The 15,960-nt window shown below is 36.8% G+C and overlaps 1 protein-coding gene across 2 annotated transcripts in view; it reads left to right on the forward strand.

Annotated features, from left to right (window-relative positions):
- ZW10 (zw10 kinetochore protein) overlaps positions 1 to 15,960 on the forward strand; it is a 36,771-nt gene that overhangs the window by 7,026 nt on the left and 13,785 nt on the right. The window contains exons 3-9 of one of the 2 annotated variants that reach the window (XM_069468903.1): positions 1,445 to 1,546; positions 1,723 to 1,800; positions 1,954 to 2,113; positions 4,243 to 4,395; positions 5,176 to 5,367; positions 13,641 to 13,804; positions 14,362 to 14,544. In XM_069468903.1, coding sequence (XP_069325004.1) covers positions 1,445 to 1,546; positions 1,723 to 1,800; positions 1,954 to 2,113; positions 4,243 to 4,395; positions 5,176 to 5,367; positions 13,641 to 13,804; positions 14,362 to 14,544 — 1,032 coding nt within the window. The remainder of the gene's footprint in view (positions 1 to 1,444; positions 1,547 to 1,722; positions 1,801 to 1,953; positions 2,114 to 4,242; positions 4,396 to 5,175; positions 5,368 to 13,640; positions 13,805 to 14,361; positions 14,545 to 15,960) is intronic. The other variant, XM_069468904.1, reaches the window with a different exon arrangement.

The raw sequence follows: 15,960 nt of genomic DNA on the forward strand, positions 1-15,960 counted from the left end.
TAATTTATTCTTGAATAAAGAAAAATATTTTTAAAACAAATTTAGTGTAGCCTAAGTATACAGTTTTTATAAAGTCTACAGCAGTGTACAGTAGGCCTTCACATGTACTCACCACTCACTGGCTCACCCAGAGCAACTTCCAGTCCTGCGAGCTTTATTCATGGTAACTGCCCTATTTTTTTTTTAATCTTTTATACTGTATTTTTGCTGTACCTTTTCTATGTTTAGGTACACAAATATTTACCATTGTGTCACAGTTGCCTACAGTATTTTGTACAGTAACATTGCTGTATAGGTTTGTAGCCTAGGAGCAATAGGCTATACCACATAGCCTAGGCATGCAGTAGACTATACCATTTAGGTTTGTGTAAGTACATTCTGTAATGACATAATGATGAAATCACCTAATGGTGCATTTCTCACAATGTATCCCTGTCATTAAATGATGCATGACTGTACTGGTAATGTATGCTTTGGATTTAGCAACAAGGAGTTGATTGTTTTGTTTTATTTTTTGACAAGCACAGTTTTGGTGAAGTGGTGGGGCTAGAAACCAGATCACAGTGACGTATAGAGTGAATGAGAGGTAAGAAAGTAAAGACAATGAGCACAGATCACTATTTCAAAAAGCTGTTTGTGAGGGGGAGGAGAGAAATAAGGAAGCTGTTGAAAAGTAGGGTGGTTGCTGAGGTAGAGGGAATTTTTTCTTAAAGGTGGGGAATTTTTAACATTGAAATCTGGTGGGACATGCCACGTACTATTAGTTATCAATCAACATACATTTCATGAATGAGTGAATAAATGAAGATGAATTAGGCAGAGGGTGAAGAGAGGAAATAATTGATGGTGTAAAGTCACTGATACAGTGGGACAGAGGGAGGTAAATTCTGCCTAAGTGTAAAAAATCTTTCTAATAGTTAGAGCTGTCCAACTGTAGAATGAGTTATCATTTGGCAATGGGGATGCCTTTCTGGTAATCCTGGTGGATGAGTTCTCTCATGAAAGATACCTGCCTAAATTAAGAATAGATGGTTACATGAGGATATTATGTTGATGGGAATGTGTATTTTTGCATAGGATCAGGGTTTGTCCTAGGTGGACCTCTAAGATCTTTTCTTACTGCATTCTATGATTTTTCTTCTAGTCTTAACTAGCATTTAAATTTCAACTTGAAGCTGGGCATGGTGGCACTCGCCTGTAGTCCCAGCTACTTGGGAGACTGAGATGGGAGGATAGCTCGAACCCACGAGTTTGAGGCAACAGTAAGCTATGATCATGCCACTGCACTCCAGCCTGGATGGCAGAGGGAGACTCTGTCTTTAAAAGAAAACAAAAATTCAACGCAAATTATGTTGACCTAATAAAGCTTATTGATTAGCTATAAATGTTTTATTTCTTAGGTATGGTATAGCTTAAAAGTACTTACCTTTGATGTATGAATTAGGTCCGCCGGGATCTTCATGTGTCAACTGCTGAATTTACAGACTTGAAGCAACAGTTGGAAAGAGACTCAGTTGTACTAAGTTTGCTTAAACAGCTGCAAGAGGTTAGTAAACTTGAGCTTTAGTGCTTTGGTGGTGAGAGTTACTTTTTTTCCGATTGGTCTCATTCAGTGGATATCCCCTGACTATACAGTTTTTTTTCTTTTCATATTTTAAAAACAAACAAACAAACAAACATACACTTGAAATAATAAGATGTATAAAATATTATACTTTTCAGTTTTCTACTGCTATTGAAGAATACAATTGTGCATTAACAGAGAAGAAGTATGTCACTGCTGCTCATCGTCTAGAGGAGGTACTAAATGCTTTCTCTAAAGCATGAGCAATTAGTGCTCTTCTTGTTTTTAGTAAATTTTGTATTCTATGTATTGCTTATCATTATACAAATATATTCTAATTGCCCTGAGTCCAGATGGAATGTTTAACAATGATTCTGTTTCACCACTAGGCACAGAAATGCTTGAAGTTATTAAAATCCAGAAAATGCTTTGATTTAAAAATATTGAAATCTCTCAGCATGGAGCTCACAATACAGAAACAGAACATACTATATCACCTTGGAGAAGAGTGGCAGAAGCTGATTGTATGGAAGTTCCCACCATCAAAAGGTGCTGCTGACCTCAGGTGGACTGCTTTGCTTAATCTGCCTGAACCAGTTTGGTGTCTGAATATATTCTAAATATTTTGTATTGGTAGCTGAGGTTTCATTTATAATCTTCGAACTCTATATTGAGTTCTTATGTTAAGCAAGATGCTTTTGTAGAACCAACTCATCTGGGTCACTAATGTGCCCTCACCTTACTTTTTTTACATCTCTCTTTCTGTCCTTTTTCTAGGAAAGTGAGGAAAGATGATTGAGGGGTTGTGGTCCATGTAGTGAGGGTGTGCTAGAGGACGTGGTAGCAGTTTGAGACCACACTGTGTCTCCTGCCTGTAGGGCATACCTGTTCTAATCCTAATGGTTTATTTTGGCTAGAAAGCTTAAAGGAGCTGTTCAGCCATTCTCTCTTGCTGAGGAAAGAAGACAGGGGGACAGTGGGCTTGTGGGTAGAGGAGGAGTTTGGCTCAAATTTTCTCAGTCCTTGGGGAAAAAAATGGTGACAAAACCATGAGATAGGTAGTGCTTTGCAAGGTGAAGAAATAGGATTACTCTGGCCCTGCCTTTAATTTATGCTACTTGGCTGTCAGCCCTTCTGCCCACCTCTGGGTGTGAGTCTCTTTGATATGTCGTTTGCCTTGAAAGTAAAACTTCAGAGGGTGTGTGTAAAGGTCATGCTGTTATACCTGGTGTATTTTCCAACATTGAATCTTGAAATTTAGTGTATTTCAAGGGAAATCTCACAGTCTCCCCCCTGCCCTCTTCCTATATCCACTTTGGCTTCCAAATACATTGTGGTGTATGTGTGTACATAGATACACATACACTGGAACTAAACTTTCCAATTATATGAAATGCCACTGTCTAGCCTGTTTCTTGTTCTAGAACTTCTAGACAGGATTCAGTACTATCCTTAATTGCTTTTACTTGTTGGATTTAAAAAAAAAAAAATCAAGGCTGGATGTGGTGGTGGCTGACACCTGTAATCCTAGCACTCTGGGAGGCCGAGGCAGGAGGATCACTTGAGCTCAGGAGTTTGAGACCTGCCTCAGCAAGAGCAAGACCCCATCTCTGCTAAAAATAGAAGAAACTAGCCAAGCATGGTGGTGCACCTCTGTAGCCTCAGCTCCTTGGAAGGCTGAGGATTGCCTGAGCCCAGGAGGTTGAAGTTGCTGTGAGCTAGGCTGACACCACGGCACTGTAGCCTGGGCAACAGAGGGAGACTCCATCTCAGAAAAAAAAAAAAATCAAGAGCCAGCATGACAAATCTTACTTCCTTCCCCCTCTAGAGTGAAACAACTCATTTATTTTTACAAATACATTAGGTATGTGTGTACATAGATACGCATACACATAATGTGTATGTATATTGGGTATTTTGAAGGGTGTAATCTAGAAAATTTTAGATTCTATTCCAACTAGACTGTAAATTAAGAGAAGATGGCAGGTGTGTTGAATTCTTTGTTATATCATAGCATATACTACCATTTAAACTTTGGCATAAAGAACATGGAAGAGGAGGTGTATGAAACTAGGACCTCAGTTTTTATTCCTTGCCTTCACTCACTTATTCAATACATATTTAGTGGCCGGGTGCAGTGGCTCATGCCTGTATTCCCAGGCTTTGGGAGGCCACAGTGAGAGGATTGCTTGAGGGCATGAGTTTGAGACCAGCCTGACTAATGTAGTGAGACCCTGTCTCTACAAAAAAATTTGAAAATTATCAAGGCATGGTGGCACACCCCTGTAGTCCCACCTCCTCAGGGCTGAAGCAAGAGGATCATGTGAAGCTAGTGTGCTGTGATTGTGCCATTGCACTCTGGCCTGGGCAACAGAGTGGGACCCTGTCTCTAAAAAAATTAAAAAACAGCATAAAACAAACATATTTAGTAAGGATTTCTTATAGACACATCATCTCTTTAGTACTTAGTTTGATTCTTTGAACATGCCAATAAAAGTCATTTTCTGTTTTAAAGTGATACCAAGGACATGTATGTCATAATTAATATTTGCTTGCATTAGAAGTATATTATAATAAGACCACATTAAGAATCTCTGTAAAGAATGGGCTCCAAGGAATAGAAGTGGAAACATCTTGTATTGCTGAGACAGCTGATATTTTTTCCCCCTTTTTCTTAGATACCAGCAGTTTAGAATCTTGCCTACAAACGGAACTTCATTTATGCACTGAACAATCCCAGAAAGAGGAGAAGACCCCTGTCCCACCCATCAGTTCTGTCCTCTTGGCGTTTTCTATTCTTGGAGAACTACACACCAAGCTTAAATCATTTGGTAAAGCATGTTACTTTGTTTCATTTACGTGAAATCTTAAAAGGCCCAGTGTTAAAAGGCTGACAGAAAAGATTATAAAATATTCTCTGGACAGTACTAATGTAGAGTTTGGCCTCTTGATTCATCAGAGGGAATTTGTCATAAATATTACCCTTTTTATTAAGGGCTTGGATCCTTTCTTTAAAAAAGAAACTAGTTCCTATTTATTTTATTTGGTTTTTTGGATAATTCAAATAAAAATCTATAGACAATCTGGAAAACTTCAGTGGGAAAAACTGGAAAAATTGTAGTGCATAATGGTTGGTGTATAATGTTATAGTATGTGTATTTTGTTTAGGCTTGGGGATCTTTATTTTTTTTATTTATTTATTTTTTTTGAGACAGAGTCTCGCTCTGTTGCACGGGCTAGAGTGAGTGCCGTGGCATCAGCCTAGCTCACAGCAACCTCAAACTCCTGGGCTTACGCGATCCTACTGCCTCAGCCTCCCGAGTAGCTGGGACTACAGACATGCGCCACCATGCCTGGCTAATTTTTTCTATATATATTTTTAGTTGGCCAGATAATTTCTTTCTATTTTTAGTAGAGACGGGGTCTCGCTCTTGTTCAGGCTGGTCTCGAACTCCTGACCTCTAGCTATCTACCCGCCTCGGCCTCCCAGAGTGCTAGGATTATAGGCGTGAGCCACCCCGCCCGGCCAATCTTTATTTTTTTTTTGGTCATGCTTACTTTTTAGAACTTTCTTCTAGTGATTTTTGATTAGTGTTCATATTATTTTTCAGGTCAGATGCTGCTGAAGTATATCCTTAGGCCTCTGGCATCTTGCCCATTTCTTTATGCTGTGATAGAAAACCAGCCTAACACAGTTATTGTTCGTTTTGAATCTGTAATGACTGACTTAGAACATCCATCGCCATCTGAAGTTTTTGCGAAGATCAGACTGGTACTGGAAGTGCTCCAGAAACAGCTTTTAGGTATGTATCACCAAGGCAGTGCTTTTGTATTTTGGTAAGGTAAATATTGTTTTTAAAAGTAAATATTATTTTAAGTCGAAATGCCCATAATGTGAGTGAAGGGGAGATCAGAAGTGAGTAAATTATACCACAGAAGCAATTGCTTACCTTCTTCTTGCCTACTTTGCATTCCTTTTCTGCCCTATGTTGACAAGTAAGTCATCAGTGGTACCCCAGATTCTGTATTTGCAATATTATTTTAGTTGAATTATAGCATGTACTTCTCTCACTGGACTTCTAGTAACATCACATTTTGGGACTCTTGCTTTAATTATAGAAGTAGAAATGCACCAAGTGCTGTTTGACATATTTCAATGAGAAAAATCCTTATTGATCTGATATAAACAAATGAAGTTTAACATAGGAAATAAATTACATTCCAACTCAGCCTGTTGGTTAGATATTTACATATTTACACTAGAAACAGCCAGTTTCTGTGTTGCTTGGATAATTTTTTTGGTTGTCATACTATTAAAAAAAAAGTTTCTTCTGGTGTTTTAATACTGTTGTTTTTGAGTCTATTTGACTTAACCTTTTTAGTTCTTTTCTCAATTGTCTTGTTAAATAGTCCTGCCAACCATTCTTGCTGTGGGAAAAAATAAAGAAATGTTGCTATTGTTTGTAGGCCTTCCTGGCAGCCATATACTGTTTATTTATATAAAAATATATGTAAAGCAAGGAATTCTTTTTATAGTTTCTTTTTCTTTTTTTTTCTTTTTTTTTTTTTTAATGAGAACAGAGGAGAAAAATTCTTAAAGGCTTATATGAACTTCAGAAATCCAAGATAGTTTTTCTTGTTCTCAGATCCTTCCCTTAGGGAAAAATACAAACTCTGGGAAGCCAAGGCAGGAGGATTGCTTGAGGCCAGGAGTTCGGGACCAGTTTAAGCAAGTGCGAGACTCTGTCTCTACAAAAAGTAGAAAAATTAGCTGGGTGTGATGGTGCGTGCCTGTCGTCCTAGCTACACAGGAGGCTGAGATAGGAGGATCACTTGAGCCAGGTGTTTGAGGTTGCAGTGAGCTCTGGTAAGGCCATTGCACTCCAGCCTGGGTGACAGAGTAAGACTCTGTCTCAAAAAATAGAATAAAATAAAATAAAGTTGTGAACAAAGCATCCAAGGATTGGAAGGGCTTGGAGAGATGATTCAGTCAAATATCTCTGAGGCTTGAATCTCCTTTATAACATTCTCAATTGTTCATATAGCCAACCTGAATACCTTGAGAGAGAGAGAGGGGACTCACTTTCTCTTAAGACATTTTATCCTGCCTCTGGGCAACTCTGAATACTAGGAAGCATTTTGTTTTGTTTTTTAAAACTTATATCTCCTATCTATAATAAATGCCATTACTAAAGTGTCCATTTTGCAAATTAAATCTTTAGAGTAGTTGAGTAGTTCTTTACATAATTTGTTCAAAATATATTGCCCTATAATATATACTTTATTGATGTGATTTCTGTTGTATAGAGCCTTACAGTACAAGTCTAATTCCTATTACACATGATGAATTTTTAAATTCTTTACAGTAGCTGTTATTTTCCCTATATCTTATCACCAATATAAACATCCAGAGGTTTTTTGAATGACATAATTTTTTTTTTTTTTAAGCGACAGGGTTTTGCTCTGTCACCCAGACTAGAATACAGTAATTTGATCATAGCTCATTGTAGTTTTGATCATAGCTCATTGTAACATCGAACTCCTGGGCTCAAGTGATCCTCCCACCTTAGACTCCTGAGTAGGTAGGACTACAGGCCCATGCCACCATGCCTGGCTAATTTGTTTTTGAAAATTTTTGTATATATGGAGTCTCGCTGTGTTGCCTAGGCTGGTCTCAAACTCTTGGGCTCAAGGGATCCTCCCATCTTGGCCTCCAAAAGTGCTGGATTATAGGCTTGAGCTACCATGCCTGGCCTGAATGATATAATTTTAAGTTCCCCTCATGTTCATTGCTCTTCTGGTTTTGGCAGGTTTGGTTTTTCCTGAAGCTCCCCTTATTTTGCAGAAGGCCTTCTCTCTGTGTCCTTATGTGGATTTTTTGTTAATCCTCTTCTATCTTGGCATGTCTTCCTCTTCTTATTAGACATCAGTCATGTTGGATCAGGACCCTGCCCTTATGACTTCATTTAAGTTTAATTACCTCTTTAAAGGCCCTACAGGCATAACTCAGAGATATTGGAGTTTCAGTTCTAAACACATTGCAATAAAGTGAATATGGCAATAGAATGAGTCACACAAATTTTTTGGTTCCCAGTAGATATAAAAGTTATGTTTATACTTTACTGTAGTCTATTAAGTGTGCAATATCATTGTCTAAAAAATGTAATATCTTAATTAAAAACTACTTTATTGCTAAAAAATGCTAACAATCATTTTTTAAGATTATCATTTGGTGAATCATAATTTTTTTTGCTGATGGAGGGTCTTGCCTTGATGTTGATGGTTGTGCTGACTGATGAGGGGGTGGTTGCTGAAGGTTGGGGTAGCTGTGGCAATTTTTTAAAATAAGACAACAATGAAGTTTCCCTCATCAGTTGAGTTCCTTTCACAAAAGGTTTCTCAGTAGCATGCAATGCTGTTTGATAGCATTTTACCCACAGAACTTTTTTCAAAATTGGAGTCAGTCCTCTCACCCTGCCACTGCTTTATCAACTGAGTTTATGGAATATTCTAAATCCTTTGTTGTGATTTCAACAGTGTTCACAGCATCATCACCAGCTGTAGATTCTATCTCAAGAAACTGTTTTCTTTGCTCATTCGTAAGAAGAAACTCCTCATCTGTTCAAGTTTTATCATGAGATTGGAGCAATTTATTCACAACTTCAGGCTCTACATTTAATTCTAATACTCTTGTCATTTCTACCACATCTGCAGTTATTTCCTCTATTGAAGTCTTAAACCTCTAAAAATCATCCACGAGGGGTGGAATCAACTTCTTTCAAACTCCGTTAATATTGCTATTTGGACCTCCTCTCATGAATCACAAATGTTCTTAATGGCATCTAGACTGGTGAATCCTTTCTAGAAGGTTTTCAGTTTACTTTGCACAGAGCCATCAGAGGAATCACTATCTATGGCAATTATAGCCTTATAGAATGTATTTTTTAAATAGGAACTTGGAGGTTAACATTACTCCTTGATACATAGGCTACAGAATGGGTGTTGTGTTAGCAGGCATGAAACGTTAATCTCTTTGTATATCTCTGTCAGAGCTCTTGAGTGACCAGGTGCATTGTCAATGAGTGGTGATATTTTGAAAAGAATCTTCTTTTCTGAGCAATAGATCTCAACAATGGGCTTACAGTATCCAGTAAACTGTGGTGTTACAGATCTGCTGTCATCCAGGCTTTGTTGTTCCATTACTAGAGCACAGGCAGAGTGGATTTAGCATAGTTCTTAAGAGCCCTAGGATTTTTAGAGTGGGTCAGTGAGCAATGGGTTCAATATAAAGTCACTAGCTGCATTAGCCCCTCCTAACAAGAGAGTCAGCCTGCTCTTTGAAGCCAGGCATTGACTTTTTCTCCCTAGCTATGAAAGTCCTAGATGGCATCTTCTAATATTAGGCTGTAATGTCTACATTGAAAAATCTGTTAATGCAACCACTTGATCAATTATCTTAGCTAGATCTTCTGAATAACTTTCTGCAGCTTTTACATCAGCACTTGCTGCTTCACCTTCCACATTTATGTCATGGAGGCAGCTTCTTTCTCTCAGCCTCAGGAACCAACTTCCACTTAGCTCCAAACATTTCTTCTGCAGCTTCCTCACCTCTCTGAGCCTCCACAGAGTTGAAGAGAGTTAGGCTTTGGCTTAAGGGAATGTTGTGGCTGGGTTTTTTTTGGTTTTTTTGTTTGTATGTTTGTTTGTTTGTTTTCTTTTTAGCCCGTCATAAGCCATGGCAGTTGTGGCTGGTTTGATCTTCTATCAAGACCACTAAAACTTTCTCCATATCATAAATAAGGTGGTTTTGCTTTCTTATCAATCATATATTCCGTAGAATAACACTTTTAATTCCTTTTAAGAACTTTTCCTTTGCTTTCATAACTTGGCTCTTTGGTATAAGAGGCCTAGCTTTTGGCTTGTTTGAGCCTTTGACATGCCTTCATCACTAAGCCTTATCATTTCTAGCTTTTAATATAAAGTGAGAGATGTTTGACTCTTCCTTTCATTTGCATACTTAGAAGCCATTGTTGGGTTATTAGTTGGCCTAATTTCAATATTGTTGTGTCTCAAGGAATAGGGAGGCCTTAGGAGATAGAGAGAGATGGGAGGAGGAATTGGGGGGGGCAACAGATGAGGGGGAAACAGAGGGGAGGGGATTGGGGAACAGCTGGTTTGGGAAGCAGTGAGAACACACATAACATTTATTGATTAAGTTCACTATCTTACATGGGCACGGTTTGTGGCACTTCAGAACAATTACAATGATAACATTAAAGGTCACTGATCACAGATCATTGTAACAGATACAATAATAATGAAAAAGTTTGAAATATTGTGAGAATTACCAAACTGTGATAGAGACATGAAGTGAGCACATGCCATTGGAAAAATGACACCAATAAACTGGCTTAATGCATGGTGGCTGCAAGCCTTCAATTTGTTTAAAAAAACAAACAAAAGAGTCAAAAAAATATAGCATCTGCAAAGCCTGATAAAGCGAAATGCAATAAAATGAGATATGCCTGTATATCCAAATATGGTTCCATTGGGGGTTAGGGCTTCAACATAAGAATTTTGAGGGGGAGACAATTTAGTCCATAGCAATTATGTGCATGTGTATGTATTTGGCAAATTCACATACACACACACATATATTTTCATGTGCAATGTGATGTCAGTAAGAAAATATAAAGTGCCTTGCCATGTTTATCTTTGATTATTTGAATATTTGGCAAGCATTTATTTTGTTTCAAGAAAATCTTGATGATAACAATACAGTAAATCTTTCTAAAGCTCTTCCAGACTCAACTAATGAGCATTGGCAAAGAACACAAGATTTATTGTCTTGTTTCTTTCAACAAGTCTATTAACCAGTGATAATTTATAGTGTTTGCATGTATATAAACTGAGTGATTTTAACAGCTGTATTCTTTAAACATTTTAGAGTCTGTTTCAGGGAAAAAAAATCAAATATGTATCATACAATGGAGTGAAGCAATCGGGAAATCAGTCTCTTGTTTTAAAATTACAATAAATATGGATTTTTAAACCTACCATAGCACTATAACACTGTCCATTATAATAAAAATTAATTTTTTCATACTGTGCTGAAATTCTTCTTTGACAAATATAAAAAATTAAAAGTACCTATGCTTTGAGATTGATTTTTTTTAGGCTGTGAATTACAGTATTTCTTTGCAAATTTGTAAGTCCCTTTAGACAAAATGTACCCAAAGTATTATCTAAAGCTGAAGAAAAGTATTTGCAATTTTTCAGAAATTGAATCAATTGATCTTTGATATTGTTAGATATTATATATTATGGACAATATTCTGTGGTGGCTTCATTGAAGATCTTTCACATTTTTAAAAATATGTCTTTTCATTATTGTTAATCAGAATTTTTATAAGTGAAATAATTTCTTTTGCCACTCCATCTAAAATGGATTTTCTTTGTTGTGTAAGAATCCAAGTCATTTTATAGCCAGTGAAAGCAAAAGCTTAGATCCTATTAAAATCACATCTTTTTGGATATTGTGATTTCTGGTGACTAGTTTTGTCAATTATTTTTTGATAGGAAACTTATCAAATTCCTGATGTATTTGCTGAAAATGTCTCTTAATATTGTCTACTTTTTATCTTAAAAAATATTTTTTTAGCTGGGCATGGTGGCTCATACCTGAATCCCAGTGCTTTGGAAGGCTGAGGAGGGATGATCACTTGAGGCCAGGAGTTTGAGACCAGCCTAGGCAACATAGCATAAGACCCTATCTCTGCAAAAATGTAAAAAAAATTAGCCAGGTGTGGTGGCGCATGCCTATAGTCCCAGCTACTCAAGGCAGGAGGATTGCTTGAGCCTAGGAATTCGAGGTGCCAGTGAGCTATGATGATGCCACTGTACTCTAGCCTGGGTGACAGAGCAAGACCCCATCTCTAAAAAATTAAAATTAAAATTAAATGTCTTCTACACAAGAACCAAGCAGCTTTTTTGTTTTGCTCTGTTGTGGCAAATTACAGCTGCCATTCATTGTGAAATTTGTGACATACTTACAGTCTTTTTTTTCCTTTGCTCTTTCTGTGCTACTACTAGCTTCTGCATCTTTACTTGATTCTGCATCAGTAGTATACCTTGTTTTAAATTTTAAAATTTGTACATGGTTATAAACTAGGAGACATACCATAATTAAAATAAGTATTTCAACTTAGCCACCTATTATAATTTATATAGGTATCACTATAACTTGGGCTATATCCATAAAATATTCAAATAAACACATTACATTGTTACTTTAGTGCATACAGAAAAAATCATTGGAATGGAATCAATCTGTTTATACTAACTGGATTAGCAATGTGTTATGTGAAATATTAGAAATGACATTTGTGCCTAATATGTGCGTAACAATGTAACAGTAATATCTTATGCAATGCAATGGTTACAGTGAAAGGTAGTTCTATCAAAACATTGAAATTGTGCTTAACAGAAAAGTATTTTACATTGAGTCGTTTTTAAAGAAAAAATGTTTAAATTTAAAACCTACAGAGAAGCCTGGCTAGCTCAGTCAGTAGAGCGTGGGGCTCTTAAAACCTACAGAGAGGTCCCATGTATCCTTCACCCAGTTTTTTCCAGTGTTAACATCTTTTTTTTTTTTTTTTTTTTTTTGAGACAGAGTCTCACTCTGTTGCCCAGGCTAGAGTGAGTGCCGTGGCGTCAGCCTAGCTCACAGCAACCTCAAACTCCTGAGCTCAAGCGATCCTCCTGTCTCAGCCTCCCGAGTAGCTGGGACTACAGGCATGCACCACCATGCCCGGCTAATTTTTTTTCTATATATATTTTTAGCTGTCCATATAATTTCTTTCTATTTTTAGTAGAGATGGGGTCTCGCTCTTGCTCAGGCTGGTCTCGAACTCCTGAGCTCAAACGATCCGCCCACCTCGGCCTCCCAGAGTGCTAGGATTACAGGCGTGAGCCACCGCGCCCGGCCCAGTGTTAACATCTTGAATAACTATAGTACAATATCAAAACCAGAAAATTAACATTGGTACAATTAACAGAATTTTTTAGATTTTGCCAGTTTTACATGCATTCGTGTGTGTGTGTGTGTGTGTGTGTGTGTGTAGTTCTATGCAATATTATCTTGTGTAGATTCATGTAACTACCACTATAATCAAGATATAGAACTATTCCATCACCACAAGGTTCCCTTGTGCTGCCCCATTATAACCACATACCTCTGCTTCATTTTATAACTTTGAATTAATTAAAATTTAAAAAGTGTTTGTTTGTTAGTCACACTAGCCACATTTTAAGTGCTCAGTAGCAAAATATGGCTAGTGGCTACCATATTGGATAATGAAGTCCTAGATTTTAGACATTGTTAGGTATCTCAAGGCTGTGAGATATGGTCACTTTCTTCTAAGGCTCTTAACTCCCTAAGATCTTTCTTGGTGAATCAGAATTGGGTTCAAAATAGCTGGTCCCTTTCATGGTTCCTCTTCCTTCCACACTCTTTTTTATTTAATTGATTTATAGGATATTCTAAATGTATCCTCAAAATGTGTTAAAAAAAAAGCAGCATAAGATATATTATAGAGGAGGTGTTAAAATACTCTGGTAGACTAGATATTATATTTTAATGTAAGGTGCTTGTTGATATTTTACTTTGGATAAACACTCAGATCCTATGCAGAGATGAAAAAATGTGTTTATTCATTATTAAAGAAGTGTGATTTTAAACTAGTTTCAAATTAGAATGAAGAACTTCTGAGTACTTGTCATATAATCAGATCAGTAGCTTAACAGAAGATGATTATAATGTAGATGGCTTAATACCTTATTGTTATAGAGTACAGGCGGTAATATAGTACAGACAATTCATTTGAGCAGTGAAAATAAAATAATAATAATTGTGTGTCATGCTTTGTCCCACGCAGTCAGTTGAGATGGCTGTAGAATTATCTGTGCTGTTTTATTCCCTATCATCTTAAAATTAAAGAATTCTAGAAAACTAGGGAACTGAACATATCAGGACTATCAATTGTTTCTTATTTAAAACCTTTTCTTCTGAATTCAGATTTGCCACTTGACACTGACCTAGAAAATGAAAAAACATCTACGATCATATTGGCTGAGATGCTTGGTGATGTGATCTGGGAGGACTTATCTGAGTGCCTTATCAAAAACTGTTTGGTTTATTCTATTCCAACAAATAGCAGCAAGTTACAGCAATATGAAGAGGTAAAGAGTGGAGATATTACAGAAGGTTTTAAGACACTGTTAATTCCTGTTGTTGTCTTTTGTTTTTCCTTGGAGATCTTTTGCTTTTTAGTTATACCTTTAGGAAACTTATTAATAAGAAATGGAAGCAAATTCCCTACAGCTTCATTTTTGTCCTGGCTACCTACCTCTTTGATTGGGGAAGTTTGTTTTCTTATTAATTACATTTTCTTTATTGTTCTTTTATACTTGTATCAGCTGTAGTAGCTACATGTGACATTTTACTTTTTTGCTTCTTTTTAGTGTTTCCTTGAATACTAAAAGTAATGTATTTATTTTAAAGGTTTTTCCACCTTTACTTAGTAGAGTCAGAAATTTCTGTTGAAGATAATTCTTCCTAATGAATTTAAGGCTAGAAAAATGTATAATATTTTTATACCTAGTAATTGATGGTCTGTTCTAAAACTTAAATAACTAGTTTGGTCCTTGTTCTTTTTCAGACATTGGATTTAAAATTTTAATATTGAAATAGAATGTATGTATATAATTCTTTTGTTTTTTTTTCTTATATTTCTCAGATTATACAATCCACTGAAGAATTTGAAAATGCCCTGAAGGAGATGAGGTTTTTAAAAGGAGATACTACAGATTTGTTGAAATATGCCCGTAACATCAATTCTCATTTTGCTAACAAGAAGTGCCAGGATGTGATTGTGGCGGCCAGAAACCTAATGACCTCTGAAATTCACAACACTGTGAAGGTACTAGGGCAGCAGTCCCCAACCTTTTTGGCATCAGGGACCAGTTTCATAGAAGACAATTTTTCCATGGATGTGGTGTTGGGGGATGGTTTCAGGATGATTCAAGTGCATTACATTTATTGTGCAGTCAGACCTAATGATAATCTGTATTTGCAGCTGCTCCCTAGTGCTAGCATCACCACCTCAGATCATCAGGCATTAGATTCTCATAAGGAGTGTGCAACCTAGATCCCTCACATGCATAGTTACAGTAGGGTTTGTGCTCCTATGATCATCTAATACTGTGGCTTATCAGGAGGCGGAGCTTATATGGTGATGCCAGCGACGGGGAGTGGCTATAAATACAGGTGAAGCTTCACTCACTCATCTTCCGCTCACCTCCTGCTGTGTGGCCCAGTTCCTAACAGGCCACAGACTGTACCGATCCACAGCTCCGGGGAGTTGGGGACCACAGTATTAGGGTTATGTTACATTGTATTTAGGAAGCAGCTCATTTTTGAAATGCATATGGTAAAGAGGAAGCGAGCCTGACAGTTGCTGAGCTCACTATTGAATTATTAATCTTCTGAACATTAGTTTTGTCTTCTTTAAAAATGGTCCTAATCATTACCTCTTTCATTTATAAATTGAAAAAGTCTACATAAATGTAATGGATTACTAATATTGAAAATTAGACAGTAGATTATTCTCATCTTTATTACTCGAGACTTTAGTACACATTTTTGTGACAGGTAAACTTGAATTTTATTATATCTAGAGATTATATCCTGTTGTGAAAATGTTGACTTCATCTCCTAGGCTGATAGAGGGACTAGTTTTGAAGCTAAAATAATAAAACAAGTAAGCAAAAAGATAGGGTATAAATAGTTACCTGTAAAGCAAGTGGACTAATTAATTTGTATTGAGGATAATTTACCCCTTTGACCTTAGATAATTCTGTGTATTTTCTTTTTGGTTTTCTTCATATCTTACGTATATAAAATAATTTATATACCTTGTATTTAATAAATGTAAGTTATTAATACTTCTGTCACTGAGGGGACTGGGCTTTTTTTTCTTAATCCCTTCTTCTGCTATTTTCCTTGGGGTAGCCCATTATTGTGTCTCAACAGAATATTTAATTAGCCATTTGAAGTGCACAGATACTGACATATTTTGAAGTAATTTTGGATTGTTGAGGGAGCTGAAATCTACTCAGTGCCAGGAACTGTGCTTTGGTTTCTTTTAACATAAATATTGCTTGATTATGTCACTCTTCTGCATAAAATCCAGTGGCTTCCCATCTAATTTAGAGAAAGACCCAATAGCCTTACAGTGGCCTACCAGGCCTTATCTGGTTTGCTTCCCATCACCTCTCCGACTCCATCTCCTATTGCATTCTTCCCTCGCTCTGTTCCAGCCACCCTGGACTCATTG

Source organism: Eulemur rufifrons, chromosome 6 (genome assembly GCF_041146395.1).
Source record: "Eulemur rufifrons isolate Redbay chromosome 6, OSU_ERuf_1, whole genome shotgun sequence".
NCBI classification, from domain to species: Eukaryota; Metazoa; Chordata; class Mammalia; order Primates; family Lemuridae; genus Eulemur; species Eulemur rufifrons.